Source organism: Grammomys surdaster, unplaced genomic scaffold (assembly GCF_004785775.1).
Source record: "Grammomys surdaster isolate TR1022 unplaced genomic scaffold, NIH_TR_1.0 372, whole genome shotgun sequence".
NCBI lineage: Eukaryota > Metazoa > Chordata > Mammalia > Rodentia > Muridae > Grammomys > Grammomys surdaster.
Window position 1 is genome coordinate 9,862,841 of NW_021604791.1, and position 15,775 is coordinate 9,878,615.

The window sequence follows — 15,775 nt, forward strand, 5'->3', positions numbered from 1 at the left end:
AAAAAAAAAAAAAAAAAAAAAAAAAAAAAAAAGAAATCCTATTTTTACTGTTTTTGTGGATTCCTAGTTAGAACCAAGAATAGGGTTTTCCTCTTGGCTAAAGGGATCACATTCATAGAAATAACATACTGAATATCTTAAAGGAAGTAATAATACATGTTTCTTCTTCCTCTGCTTCCCAAGCCATTACAGGAGTCATTGCCAACAGGAGTCATTCATTCATTCATTAGCTCATTCATTTGTTCATTCATTCATTTATTAGTTTTATGAGACAAGTCTCACCTATAACCCAGGCTAGCTTAGAACTTACTATGCATCCTGAGCTAGCCTCAGACTTCCAGCAGTCCTCCTGTCTTAGCTGCCTCAGTCTGAGATTACAGGAGTGAACCTCCATACCCCACTCCAGAAGGCATGATCTAAGTGATTAAATGCTTCTTACAGAATTTGCCTAAATCACACAGGAACATAATGGATTCACGAGAAGAACCACTAAGTAGATTTCACGGTTGGAAACAAAGCATCATGGCGTGGTTGAAGGAAACTTAAGACCAGAGTGTCAGGAGTTTGTCTTTCTTGTTTGTGGATCAAAAGACAGGAAATGTCTGGTTCGGTCCATGGACTGTGATGTGGTGCTGAGTCTCTAAGAAACACAGAGACCCACAAACAAGTTCTGTGAATGAGCCTGCAGTAAGCCATTGAGCAAGTCATTTAGCTATTCTAGGCTATGTGCACTGAAAACTGAGTTTGGTTCAGCATTCTTGTTTGCCACAAAAGTGTCATCTATTCATCGTCTCTGACCACAGATTGTGGAAATGTCAGATTATTTGGCTGGCTATCTAATTGTCAATGCTATTCTGATTTTTTCCCCCTCAGATTGTTGGCATCCCGTCCCCTTCCTCCCTGTTTAAGCACATAGTCCCAATGATGCGCTCTGAGAGCATGGAGGTCACGGAGTCCCTCGTTCTTGGTCTCGGCAGGACCAGCCCGGGAGCCTTTAGGTAATTCCCTTCTTACATGCTCTGTGCTAGAGCAACGAGTGCGCCCATAAGCGAGGTAGCCATGCAGATAGATGGCAAGTCACTGTATTTGTGCCATCACTTTTTCGTCTTAAGTGAGGGAATTAAAACTTTATTTCCTCCACAGAATTGTTCTCCCAACGTCAGCATTTTTATATAAATGATCAAGTTATGGGTGGACTTTGTTTACTCTGGCTTTTAGGATTTTTTTTCCCCTCAGTTCTATGCAATGAGCTCATTTTCAATTTAAATAAAAATGTAAACCAGGTTCTATCAGATCTTCTGTTGCTGCAAATACTGGCTCAGTAAATAACTGCGTGGGTTAACTAGTTATTTTTGACTATCTCTGTAGTAACTTCAGGCTTGCCTGCTGTATAGTAGCGTGTTATCAGTCCATTAGTGGTATGCTGGGGCAAAACAAAGAAGGGAGAGCATTTTGCACATAACCATGTTTCAATACCATAAAATATATGCAGTTCACATGACAGTGGAATAAAAACACTGATGATCTTTCCTTCTGTCAGTGTAGATGCCATGCTCAGCACTTTCCAAGTGTTCAATTAAACAACTGTTTTATAATCAAAATGAAACACTAAGAACCGTTTAAAACAGTAGGCTTAGCGTTAATACTGTCACTTCCTGCTGTCTCCATAAGTATTTGCAAATGTCAGATTCTACCTATCTAGCTCTCAGTGCCAAAAGTATACCGTTTTTCTTCTAGAGAATTAATAGAGGAGTTGCATCCCATAATTAAAGAAGCACTTGAAAGAAGGCCAGAGGTAAGCTGCTATGTAGTTTCCCACCATTAAATATTTATGTGGTAAGCGTCATCCCACCGTACCTGAAATAGTATACTAAAGTAGAAATTAAGAAATGAAAGATTGGTGTGTTTTGTTGTTTGTTTGCTTGCTTTTGCTTTATAGACAGGGTCTCACAATGTAGCCCAGTGTTATCTGGAACTTACCATGTAGACCAGGCTGGCCTGAAGCGCAAGAAATCTATTTGCTTGTGCCTCCCAGGTGCTGGGATTAAAAGTGTACACCACCATACCCAGCTTTCTGGTGTATTTTAGACTTGTCTTTTCACATGCAAACTATCTCCCCTGTCCCCTATAAAACATAGGACATATAGAAACCCAGGACATAAAGCAGTCGGAAAGTCACTACAGCATAAGGGAGAGTGGGATGTAGGCTCTGCACAGAGTTGGCAGGTTTCCTGAGAGTGACCACACAGTGAGTGATTGCTGCTGTTCAGCCTCACCTCTCATTGGCAGCTGCATCAGTTGCCTTGGAAGCATGGGCACATTCATAGACTACTGTCAGCAGTCAGCTGTGGATGCTTTCCAGCGAACTTTCCTCAACAGGCTACGGCGGCCCCATCCAACAGTCTGCAGAGCTGAAACACTAAGAAACAGTAGGGCTTTAGAAAAAGGGGTATGGAGTCTGTAATTACATCAGTCTGGCGTGGCACATGGATATGAGTTTGTGGAAATTCATAGGAGAATGCCTCAGGACTCTGGCTGCATTGTCAAGAAGACCCAGTGCCAGAGCTGATCTTGGGAACATTTTTCCCAGTGGACAAAGACATCTTAGGCAGAAAAACAACATTTAACCATATTATAAAAGAATCTGAAAATTGCTTCTTTTCCTGTACAACTTTAGATAGATAGATGATAGATAGATAGATAGATAGATAGATAGATAGATAGATAGATAGATAGATAGTGTAAGGGAATGTAGTTACTAGGCTAGCTGGCTCCGTGTGGAGTATCTCATGAAAGTGGCTTGGTTTTCAGTCTGTCCTGTAGTCCAGTGGCTCCTGCCTGATAGTGACATCTGAGAATTATGCAAGGATCTTGCTAAAACTTAGGCCTGTCTGTGAGAATCCCTGGGGCAGCATTTAACATCTGTTTCTGTGAAGCATCTTACATGCATCGGCTGTAGAGCCCTGTAGAGAAATCTCTGCTTTGAATGTTGGGGTGGTGAGGTCCCCTGAAAAACTGAGCGAGAGTTGGTGAGAGCTACTGTCCCGTAAAGAGAACTTTGAAGCCACACCATTGCTCCTTCCTGTCTTTGCTTCCACGACGTAGGTTACAGGTTTGGTTACAGAGTGTGGTGATGTCTTTGAATGCCAGTTTCGATTTGAGAGTCCACAGCCCACTGTCGCTTCCTATGGAGATAAATGGAGGGGTACAGTCAGAACCCCGCAGACACCCTTGAGGACCGATAGGAAGCTGTTTAATTCAGAATGAGTTTCTGTAAAGTTTAGAAAGACCCCAAGGAAGCAGTAAGCATAGCGAGTCAGCAAATGAGCCTGCTTCCTGGAGGGCAGGAGGGTGAACGGGTGTGTGGAAGTGAAAGATGAAGAAGTATGTTTGCCTGCTCTGGATTAGGAAAAGCACTTTGTAAATGAGACGAGGTGGATTAGAAAGTGACACGGGAGGTCGCTCCCTGCTCCTGTCTGACTGGGGATCAGTCCCCCAGTGAAGTGATTTAGTTGGTGTGTTAGCCAGTGCTCCCCTTGCCTGTTCACCCCACAGTGGGTGACGCTTTCCTCTGCTTCTATTTGTACTTTCTCCTGCAAAACTTAATTAAGTGTGATACAGGTTTGAGCAAAACCTTGGGGTTTTTTTTATCGGTTAGGATTGTTTTCTGTGCCCCGTTTTCTGAGTCTTAGAGATTCCCCATGACTCAGACTTTACTAATTCCATCTTCTGAAATCAGCAGGTTGACCAGTCACCAAAGAGTAACTAACTGTAGGGTTTTATTTCTGCCACACATCGGAGGACTCAGCTTATAAAGTGCCACGTGGTTTGGTCTGTCTCGTTAGTGTCACATCATCCACAGACCAGTCCCTTTGAGACCAGAGCCAACAGCAGCCTCAGCATCCACAGGGCACAGTGTGTGGAACGGTCAGGAGCCACGCCGCTCCCTGGCATTCACACTGTTGACTTTCCAGGTCACATCAGCAGTTTCCTGTGAATTTACTGGAGTGTTTTCCTAACTCAAGTCTTTGTATGTTTGGAACAGAATATGAAACGGCGCAGGCGTCGAGACATTCTACGAGTACAACTGGTACGGATATTTGAACTGTTGGCGGATGCTGGTGTCATTAGCCACAGGTTGGTGTGGGGTTCTGACTTTCAAACCTTGGGATGATTAGAGACTGTGTTTTCTCCTTGAAATATGTGAAAACAGAAAAGCACCATTGTAACAAAAATGCTCACCTAATACACATGTCAACATCTGTGAATATTATTTACCAATTAAAGAGGTATCCAGTACATTAACTAATAGCCTGAAATTATGTACCACCAGAAGCAGAGGCAGGATTGTCTTGAATTTGAGACTAGCCTGAGCTACAGACTCACAATGACAATAATAATAATAATAATAATAATAATAACAACAATAACAATAATAGAAAATTAGCAATCAGCACTTGTTTGGTCAAAAATTAGCTCTAATGTGCCCATGCCTTTGATATTTGGTTGGAACCTTGATTTCCAGGAAAAGGCAATAATGGTGGTCTTTTTTCTTGACACATTTATAATTTCTTGGCCCATTTTGCCAATAAATAACCTTCTGGGCTTGAGGAAAACTCACATGTTCAAAGGCTAACTATTAACAATGTTTGCAAATTTATTCTGAGGAACTGTTGTTGATCCTGCTGGGGAAATTATGAACTTTACATATGCAGCTCACAGCTGTTCCCCCACCCTTCACGAACCATAAATCCTGGAGTTATTCTTGACAGTAGGACCAAGACCCTTGAGGAAAATACCATTGTCTGAGTTGAAAGTGAACAGTCTCCTTAGGAGGGTAATGGTGTCACCTCACCTCTGAGGCAAACGTAACGGATCTAACCCTGTGCACCAAAGGAATCTGGAGAGAAGTCTTAAGGAAGGACTAGGTCGGGAGTTTACCAAGCATAGTAGCAGTGTATGTAGGCATTTGTCCTGGTTGTTTCTGAACGTGCCTGGCACCCTTCCGATCTAGCATTAGAAGCTTGTGACAGACTCTCAAAATAGAGGCTCTGTGGAAGAGAGTTTTAAAGGCAGAGAGTCACTTTACTTTCATGTCGAATGGGAAGGCAAAAGAGAACATATGATTAAAGGCCGTCCAGTTGAAATTATGAGAAATAAAATTGAGATTTGTGGACTTAATGATAAAGCAAGAGTGTACATGACGTGAGCTGTTTTGATTCTTTTTTTGTTTTCTAAGAGAAAATCAGTCGAAGGTTGTCACTGCTGTGGATCGTATCCTCCACCCCCCAGGATTAGGGATTGGGGACATTTTGAACGCCAGGGAGATGGGAAGCTTATGTATCTGCTGTGTACAGAAGCCACTCATTAGATATTCAAGAGAATGGATCTTCTTGTCTAGTGTAGGTTACAGCCCACTAATTAGTCATGATTTGAAGATAAACAATATTGTCTCACAGAAGTCGGAATCTGGGTCATCCCTTAACTCAGCATACTTATTCTTACAGATGGATATTTTCAATATAGCGCTTCAAACATCTTACCATTGTTTTTGCATGATCAGGATCTTTTTTTTTCCAATGATACAACTAGTAAAGAAATTTTTTTTTTACTTTAAAAATATTATGTAGAAGTAAGTACTCTCCCAATAAAATGAGAGTTGACCTCGGTAAATAGAAATGAAGATCCTTTGATTTATATATATATCAGACACTTGTTGTTCATAGGGTCGTGTTAGGCCTAGCAACTAATGTAGCCTCTCACTGAAGCATACTGTTACCGTCCTGAGCTGATGGGACAAGACAGGAGTCCAGACTTCCGACTCTTAGTAGCTCATGATGCCAGGGTATACATCTCTCGCCTCATTAGGAATCCCAGAGCGGGCTTAGCGCAGCTCCAGGGGTCTAAAGCAGTCTGAGGTCCGGCGCTGTGCCCTTGAATTCTCTTTACTAACACTTGTCCTCTCAGAGGGCCGGGGATACGCACCTGGTGGATAAGCAGCTGTGTAAAGGTGTGTTAGCTAGGAAGAGCATCGGAGACAGGAAACTTACTGGAACTGGCCTTCCATTCTACACCAATACATTCCCCACCCCCCACACTCCCCCAAAGGCCTCCCACCTTCTTATCTTACTTGTGAATGGAGAGGCAGTAATACTTAGTTTTTGTAAAAGTTAGGTATGACATCGGACTGAGCACGGGGACCCCAATGGAGAAGTTAGGGAAAGGATTACAGTAGCTGGAGGGGTTTGCATCCCCATAGGAAGAACAACAGTATCAACCAGATGCCCCAATGCCCCCAGGGACTAAACCACTAACTAAAGAGTACACATAGGGGAACCCATGGCCCCAGCTGGATATGTAGCAGAGGATGGCCTTGTTGGGCATCACTGGGAGGGGAGCCCTTTGGACCTGTGGAGGTTAGATGTTCCAGCATAGGGAAATGCTAGGGTGCTGAGGCGGGAATGGGTGTGCAGGTAGGGGAGCGCCCTCATAGAGGCAGGGGGAGGGAGGAGGGGATAGAGGACTTGCGGAGGGGAGACCGGGAATGGGGATAACATTTGAAATGTAAGAAATAAAATAAAATTTTAAAAAGTTAGGTATGAAATTGGACAATATAAATTGCAGTTGCTTGAAGAAGTACCACCTACTCTTTATAAGTAAGGAAGTCAAAAATCACGTTCCTTTCATTGTTCTGTCTCTAAAGTGTCATTCTGCCACAAGCACACCAAGTTTGCTTTGTGTCCTTCTGACGGTGGTCATTTCAGTTGGAACTGAGAGTCACGCCTTCTCTCTGGTTTGTTTTTTCCATTCTTCTCAGTGCAAGTGGCGGCCTTGATAATGAAACTCACTTCCTCAACAACACTCTCTTGGAGTATGTGGATTTAACGCGACAACTTCTGGAAGCAGAAAACGAAAAGGACTCTGACACACTGAAGGATATCCGATGCCATTTTAGTGCCTTAGTGGCGAATATCATTCAGAATGTTCCGGGTAGGGTCTTCAGTTTCTCGGAGCTTTCTGAAATGTGAAGAGGCAGCCTGTGCTTTCCTCCCCTCTGAGGTTTTGTGTTTTAAGGAAGTAACTTGTAGGCTGGAGATGATGGTTCAGTGGGGAAAGGCACTTCCTGCCCAGACTGACAACCCGAGTCTTACCCTGGGACCCACACTGGTCTGCAAGTCGCCTGTGACCACCACACCAGCTCTGAGGCATGTTCATATATGTATGCACATGCATGCATGCACACACACATGCACACGCGCACACACATACAAATAAATGTAACATTTTTAAAAGCATCTAACTTATGAGCATCCTAGGAAACTAGATCAATACAATATTGATGACAAGTGATTTTTTTTTCTTTCAACCTCAAAATTAGTGTCAGTAACTGGGAATCAAGAAGTGATCAACCCAGTAGGGATTTTGACTGATCATCTCCTTAGACAAGTTTGTGGTAGATACAGTAAGCCAGGAGTGTAACGCTCGAATTGATAGCTGCAAATAAAGTCGTGCCTTCAGACTGAAGGCAGAGCAGAAATGACAGTATAAATCAAAGCAAGCGGACAGCACTGCCGATGGGCTCACTTAACAGACGTGTGCCTGTTTGTGAGCAGGCGCTGAGAAATGTGCTCTGATTGCTCTATACACCTGTGCTTTTAAAAGTCATAAAAGATTTGCTGTAAGCCTTTTGTGTGTGCAGGATAAGTTTCTTTTCCCTCTCTCCAAATATAGCCATTTTGTTATTTTAAGTCATACGCACTAACCTTTGGCTTTCAAACATATGGTTTGTATTTTTAACAGGGTCCTTTAAGTACATAGTTTGGCTTGTTAATTTTAAGGACAGGAGCCTGACTTCGTTCTTTGAAAGGAAAATAATATTACTTGAGGGTTAAGAGCGTGTTTTTTTCCTCTGTATTTTCTGTGTGGAAAGTGGCGAGGGTAAAAATGGCTTTAGTTTAGTTACTATACACTTTTTCCCCACAGCTTCCGTTATATTGATTCCTTGAGATATTATTGAATTTCTTAACACATGTTAACTCGGGGAATATGCAGAGTAAGTGTGCTGGCTACTTTTATGTCAACTTGACACAGGCTAGAGCCATCTGAGAAGATCGAGCCTTAATTGGGAAATGCCTCAAAAGACCTGTCTGTAGAGCATTTTCTTAATTAGTGATTGAGGGGGGAGGGCCCAGCCCTTTGTGGGTGCTCCTGTCCCTGAGCTGCTGGGTTCTATAGGAAAGTAGGCCGAGGAAGCCATGGTGAGCTGTTCTATGGAAATGCATGCAGCAGATAACCCTTTCCTCCCCAAGTTGCCTCTGTTAATTGGTGTTTCCTTACAGCAGCAGTAACCATAACTAAGGCAGTAGGGTGGGGCTTAAAAGGAGGAAGTTCCCCTTCACTAGTAGGTTCCAAACTGAACCATCATTTCCCAGAGCCCTGCAGGGTTCTAGCACCGTAGAGGTGCACATAGACAGCGGTCGGCACAGACACGTGTGACTTGGAGTAGATCTGTATCAAAATGTATGATGTGTGGCTCCTTTTACAAAAGCAACTTTTTTACTGGGGAAAAAAATTACAAAATTTGAAACAGCGCTCTGCTAGTCAAAAGCCCTCGTTTAGCAATGAATCCAGCCCCTGTGGTAATGTCTTCATAGAGCTCGTCAGGCAGCCAGGAAGAGGCGGGTCCTGACCTGAGCACCCTCCTAGACTTCTTGCAGCACCCTGCCTGGAGGTTTTAGGCGTATTCAGATGCAACTTCCTCTTTCTGTCCTGTGGCCTTCCGGTTTTTAGTAGCAGACAAGTTGCCGTGCACATCAGAATGAAAGGAACCAGAAGTAACTGTCTACCTGTGCTCATATTTACAGTGCACCAGAGAAGAAGTATCTTTCCTCAACAAAGCCTTCGTCACAGTCTGTTCATGCTGTTCAGCCACTGGGCGGGGCCCTTCAGCATCATGTTTACGCCCTTGGACAGATACAGTGATAGGAATATGCAAATCAACCGGCATCAGTACTGTGCACTAAAGGTATCACCTTCGATCCCTCGTTCCCTTCTTACTATGCTAAGAGTTTCTTTCTGCCTCTCACTATGTGATACGGTGTACAGAAAAGGATTTCTTCAGAGCACCGAGTGTTAGGGTATAAGTTTGTCTGGTACACAGATAGTTTTGTTTAGGCACCTTATATACAATGCAAAGGAGTTCCAAAAATCTCGGAAGATTTTTATTGTTGTATTCTTAAAGAATTAAGTATTCCCACTAAGATACCTATTTTGTTCATAATTAAGCATTCTTTCTGTTGGTCTTCTTGTCTTTAAAGTGCATAGTTAATTTGGTGTGATGATAAATTGCTTGACTTTTAAAAGTAACTGCTAGGCTAGAGGTATAGCTTACTAGCAGAATGCTTGCCTGTCATGTATATAAGCCCTAGGTTTTATACCCAAAATCACACACACAAAAAAAGAGACCACTATTATATATCTATATACTGTTACATATTTATATTTCACATAATACTTTCATATTACGGCGAGATACACATGAGTGAAAATGCCTTGCCTCTTCGCATTAAGCGGAGACCTTTGACCTCTTAAGTGTTTTAAATGTAATTCTGATATTATCATTTGAAGGCTATGTCTGCTGTACTGTGTTGTGGCCCTGTTGCAGATAATGTGGGACTGTCATCAGATGGCTATTTGTACAAATGGCTGGATAACATTTTGGACTCTCTGGATAAAAAGGTAATCTTAACTGTCCCTTTGATGGTTTATAATAAATTACCATTGCACTGTGGTAACTTGTGGATCTCTGAAATAAGTCTTCCTTAAAATAGGATAGAATTATGTGTATAAAAAAAAAAACCCCTAAGGGTGGTGGAGATGGCTCAGTGATTGAAGTACCCAACTTCAGATCCCTAGCACCTGGGTCAGTGCCAAGCTGCTGTGTAATCCCAAATGCTCAGAAAACATCTGGGCTGGCTAGCTGGACTCATTACTGGTGAGCTCTGGGCGCAGTTGAGAGACCGTACCTCAACTGAATATGCTTATGCATAGCCATAGACTTTTCTCCCTGCACCCGAGTTTCCGAGCAGCAGTGTGGAAGCTTATTATTATTAACAGTGCTTATGGCCTCAAGCTGGGGCTTGTTCCCACTAGCTGTAATTTATTTAACCCATTTAAACTAGTCTGTGTCCGCCACATGGCTGGTTAATTACCTCCTCTCTGTTTCACACCTAAGACTTCCTCAGAGCCCAGGTGGCAAACCTTCCCGCACCTGACTAGTTACCAGAGTTCCAGTCTCTCTAGCAGAACCGCCAACTCCTGTCTTCCTGCCTTTTGCTAATGGGCCATCAGATTTTCATTGACCGATGAGGCTTCCACGCAGTACACAAGAGATTGTCCATAGACGTATGACATGAAATTAAATAGGATCTATCATCTAAGGAAGTTGGAATTGTTATTACTCACGTGAATAGCTTCATTTACCCTTACATAGGGCAGGATTAATATGGTGCTGTGTGTATTTTGTAATAGGATTCAGTCTAAATAACGATTATAAAGTAGAGGGCACTGTTTGACCTCCCTGCCCTCCCTCTCCCTCACCCCGCGCCTGCGCTGTTACACCGTGTACACAGTATAAATCGTGACTTACCTTCCCTCCACAACGAAGTTATTTCAAATCCTAAGACCCGATAAGAGTCATTGAGGGGGCGCCATTCACTTGTCTGAAAGCACATAAGTACTGTTCACATTCATCAGCTGCCTTCGGGCTCTCTCTGTTGGAAGAGAGAAATTCAAAAAGGCTTGCAGGAAAAAAAAAAAAATACATCTCCCATTCTTCACCCCCCACCCCACCCTTGTTGCGAGTAGACTGGGAATTGGCTGAACAAAAGGAGACTGATGGTGGGTTTTGTGGTGGTCTGCAGTGACGATAATGCTCTATCAGACGCCCTGCCCTCTGACCCCTCCTGGTGTTCTCGCCCTCCCCCAGGTTCACCAGTTGGGCTGTGAAGCAGTCACCTTGCTGCTGGAGCTGAACCCTGATCAGAGCAGCCTGATGTACTGGGCTGTGGACCGATGCTACACTGGCTCCCGGCGGGTAGCAGCCGGCTGCTTCAGAGCCATCGCCAACGTGTTCCAGAACAGGTATCCAGTCCACACGCTGCTGCTCAGAGTCCACTCGCAGTTTGTCTGTTTTCAAGAAACATTCTTTCAGAAATACTAAGAAACCTGTCTCTTTCTTTCCTTGAGTGCTAATGACATTTTGCCAGTAAAGGATAATGATCCCCCTGTAGTTTTAACAACAGGGCCGTCACCTGTAGTCTTCGAAGCTGTTCTCAGACTTGCCCTTTGTCTGCCGTGTCCATTAGCTGGTGTGAACACTTCCAAACCTCGCCCTTCCTAACCTGTGACGTTTGTCCTCAGGGATTATCAGTGCGACACCGTGATGCTCCTAAATCTGATACTGTTTAAAGCAGCTGACTCTTCTAGAAGTATCTATGAAGTTGCTATGCAACTCTTACAGGTTCGTGTACAAACGATGATTAAAATCTCACATTCCTCGGGGTTTGACGAAATGATGTTTGTACCATTAAAGCATAGTAATATTGATAGTAGGGTACCAAGTTCTGACTGTCAGTGAAAATACAATCCAAAGACAGTATAGCTATTTAAATCTTTAAATAATACAAACTCTTCATAACTGCCCTACAGAGGATTATATCAGTACATGTGACTGTATTTTGATATTTATAAGGACTCACTAATTAGGGCTGATGTATGGGAGAGATAATTTCTCTTTGACAGATGAGAACAGAGTGGTTTGGGGATTTTTTGTTTTGAGTTAATTGTTCTCATAATCTCGTATCAACGCTCTATGATATCCCTACAACTTTCCTTAGATTATCATTATTATCCAGGGTTTAATTGATAGTAAGGCAAGAAGCACTGTTGGTTTTGTTTTTTAGCGAGGCCTTAGAGTGGGATTCGAGTGGATGCTGATGTTTCTAAGGGCTCTAGAGTAGCACATATGCAGCAAGTCCAACTAAAGGATTACACCCGACTCTGCCCTCTTTTGTAATGAAGAGAATTAGCAAGCATTCGTTCTTCGTGTACTGTGAGTCAAGGAGAGTGTCCAGTGGTTAGCTTGAGTCGTTTTCACAGGCTTCTCCCACTTGCACATATTTTGTGCAGTTATATTTTTAGCTAGGAAGGTGATTAACTTTTTCAAGTCATTGCACAGTAAGTTACTAAACCTCCATCAGACTGTACCAGGAACCCACCTCGTTGGTGTTAGATACAGGGAATGGAAATCCTTCCATGTGGTAGTCATCTTCTACAGACATTTCAAGCACTAGAAATTAACATAGTAACGTAATGACTATATAGATTTTTAAACTGGAATACTGTATAGGGGAGTTTCTTGTTTTTTTTTAAATTAGAGCTGAACCTTAGAGGATCATAAAATAAAATAAAAATAACTGAAGTTGATGAAATTGCCTTCCTGTAGATCCTGGAACCGAAGATGTTTCGCTATGCTCACAAACTGGAGGTTCAGAGAACGGATGGAGTCCTCAGCCAGCTGTCCCCGCTGCCACATCTGTATTCCGTTTCTTATTACCAGTTGTCTGAGGAACTAGCCAGGGCATATCCAGAGCTCACTCTTGCCATATTCTCAGGTTGCTCAATGAAATGATTTCTGTTTCTCTTGCAGTCAGCTCTAACATAGTGTGTGTGTGTGTGTGTGTGTGTGCGTGTGTGTGTGTGTGTGCATACAAATGTGTGCTTGAACATTACATGCATGAGGAAGCCTTAGATTGATATTGAGTCTTTTCCTCAGTCACCATATTTATTTAGATAGGGCTTCACTGATTTCACTAGACAGGGTAGCCCCTTGTCGCTACCTCCTCAACTTCAGGACTAAAGATGGTGCAACTTTGGCCAACTCCTTACCTGTGTTTGAGATCCACACTTGCACCCTGATGTTTGCATGGCAGGCATTTTACTGACCGAGCTTCCTTCAGGCTCTAAAAGATGATTCTTAGAAAATTCAAAGCAACAGAGAAGTGAGGTTGTATCAAGGCGTGTCTGACGGAGAAGGGTTTTCTTTAGTAAGGGCTCATACTCATCTGTCTTGCTTTTCTTTAGTAAGGGCTCACACTCATCTGTCTTGCTTTTCTTTAGTAATGGCTCACACTCATCTGTCTTGCTTTTCTTTAGTAAGGGCTCACACTCATCTGTCTTGCTTTTCTTTAGTAAGGGCTCATACTCATCTGCCTTGCCTTTCTTTAGTAAGGGCTCACACTCATCTGTCTTGCTTTTAAATCTTCCAATGGCATGGTCTTGCTTTTGAGAAGAAAGAAAAAGAACATCATGTACATTTAGGGGTTTCGGTTTTGTCTTGTTTTAAACACAGTAAACCTTGAATGTTGTCAGCTCCCTGGCTCCTCCATCACAGTCGGCCTGGCACTTATCCACAGTGCCTTTTTGGGTACTCAGTCACACACACCATCCACAGTCAAATCCACTGTGCACTGGTTTGTGTTCTCAGCCCTCTCCACAGGAGGCCTTTACCTCAGATTTCTGTCTGAAGTTCAGCATACTCCTTCTGGCTCTAGCTGTTCTCTGACTTCAAGTCTTCAGGCCCTTGGCTGTTCACAGCTGTGGATGTTAGCTGTCCTCCATGGCTTTCCATTCTACTCTGTCTTGGTTTCCAGGCCCTTACTATTTCCTGGCTTTCCTCTTCCCTCCATGGGTTACTTCTTTTCTGTCACCCTCTGTTCGTGTTGATGTTCCGACGCTTTAACCCAGGATGACTTCGTCTCCCTGAAGGAGCCAGATCCCGGCGTGGCCCCAGTTCCCACACACTTGAGTTAGAATCTCGTCATTCAATTTCTTTCAAAGTGTCAGAGTTTGCCTTTTATGCCAAAACTGTACAGTTTGTATGTGAACTACACAGATAACTCCATATTTGCCTTTGTCTTGAGACTTTATTCGTACTGTCACCTCGCTCGTTTCAGAGGCGCAGTTCAGTAGTGTTAAGTGTAAAATAGATCTCTAGAACCCTTTGATCTTGCAGAATTGAGACCAGCCCTTAAATAGCATTCCCCCATTTTCCTGCCCTTTGTCCCCTCTGCCATCTACCTTGTGTTTTATTTGACGGCTGTGGATAAGCAGAATCGTATGGTATTTTATGTATGTGGCTAGGTTATTTTGCTCAGCACAGTGTCTTCTGGATTCCTACGTGTAGTGTGGCTTTTTGCATTTTTTCCGGCTGTATAGTATTCTAGAGTCTATGCATCACAGTTTGCTGTCCCATTCTTTTCACCCGTCAGCCATGTCTGTTGCTTCTATGTTGTGATGAATACAGATGTGCGAGTATTGCTCTGAGTCTCTGTTTTGAATTGTTTTAGATACACACTCAATAGCTGGATCAGTTGGATGGTAGAGTAATTCTCTAACTTTTTAAGGAGCCACCATGCTTATTTCCATACAAGTATTCACCATCTTATAATCTTACCGAGAGCCTGGAAACATTTATCTAACTGCTAACTGCATTTTGTGTGTGTGTGTGTGTGTGTGTGTGTGTGTGTGTGTGTGTAAACAAGCTAAGCATGACTGGTTGGGGTGGCACACATCTACATTCCCAGCACTTGGGAAAGTGAAGTTCAAAACCAGCCTGAGCTACATAGAGAGTAACTGTGTGAAAAGATAAAAGAAAGGGAAACTTTGTGTTAGCTGGACTTTTATCATCGGGAAGTGATTGACATGTCTTCCTGTTGGCCCAAAAGCACTCGGGATGATGTTGGGTCTCCCCTTTGATATGCCTTGAACCAGAGATCAGCCAGCGGATCCAGACGGCTCACCCCGCGGGGCGGCAGGCCATGCTTCATTATCTACTGCCCTGGATGAACAACATCGAGCTGGTGGATCTCAAACCTCTGCCCTCAGGGAGGCGGCAGGATGAAGATGAAGACGACTCCCTGAAAGACAGAGAGCTCATGGTGACCAGCAGGCGCTGGCTAAGAGGAGAAGGCTGGGGGTCCCCACAGGCCACTGCCATGGTGTTGAACAATCTCATGTACATGACAGCAAAGGTATTGGGGTTTGTGTTCATCATGACTGCATAGTTCGGGGGTTGGGAAGAGGAACTACGGTTAGAAACTGATGCTGAGACTGTCCTGGGACAGACAAGACCTACAGTATAAACTCCATTCTTCCTTTAATTCAAGCCAGAGATGGCAGGTGATGCTACTGCTTAAATTCCCTGGGGGATGGGGGATGATGGGGGGGGGATGGGGAGGATCACAACAGTCATCCCTCTAATGTTTGGAAGAGATGAAACTTTCTGTAGCAGTTATTTGTTTCCTAGCGCTTCACGGAATGACGAGTTTGGTTTTTACTAAGCAGGCGTCCCTGAAATGTCTCTCATATGTGCTGTTTTCAGTACGGCGATGAGCTGGCCTGGTCGGAGGTAGAGAACGTGTGGACCACCCTTGCAGACGGCTGGCCAAAGAACCTGAAAATTATCTTGCACTTTTTGATCAGCATCTGCGGGGTGAATAGTGAACCAAGCCTCTTGCCTTACGTATGTATTCACGTGTGTCTGCCCCCCACCCCCTTTAAGTGTACACATTTACCGAGTTACCTGTCAGGGTATGGATTGATTGCCCCACAGAGGCAACTGAGAATGGGGTGAGGACAGCCAGGAACTTTGTGTGGACTTAGCCATTGATTCCTTCTCTGACTGCCATTGTGTGCTGTCCCAGGTACTCTGCAC

General features: G+C 43.5%; 1 protein-coding gene across 4 annotated transcripts in view; it reads left to right on the forward strand.

Moving 5' to 3' along the window:
• The window catches only part of Fryl (FRY like transcription coactivator), a 195,509-nt gene that overhangs the window by 126,070 nt on the left and 53,664 nt on the right, over positions 1 to 15,775 (forward strand). For all 4 annotated transcript variants that reach the window (XM_028780843.1, XM_028780842.1, XM_028780845.1 and 1 more), the window contains 11 exons: positions 874 to 998; positions 1,738 to 1,795; positions 4,046 to 4,137; positions 6,818 to 6,990; positions 8,865 to 9,025; positions 9,628 to 9,738; positions 10,988 to 11,142; positions 11,422 to 11,521; positions 12,506 to 12,674; positions 14,833 to 15,092; positions 15,443 to 15,583. In XM_028780843.1, the coding sequence (XP_028636676.1) occupies positions 874 to 998; positions 1,738 to 1,795; positions 4,046 to 4,137; positions 6,818 to 6,990; positions 8,865 to 9,025; positions 9,628 to 9,738; positions 10,988 to 11,142; positions 11,422 to 11,521; positions 12,506 to 12,674; positions 14,833 to 15,092; positions 15,443 to 15,583 (1,545 nt within the window). The remainder of the gene's footprint in view (positions 1 to 873; positions 999 to 1,737; positions 1,796 to 4,045; positions 4,138 to 6,817; positions 6,991 to 8,864; positions 9,026 to 9,627; positions 9,739 to 10,987; positions 11,143 to 11,421; positions 11,522 to 12,505; positions 12,675 to 14,832; positions 15,093 to 15,442; positions 15,584 to 15,775) is intronic.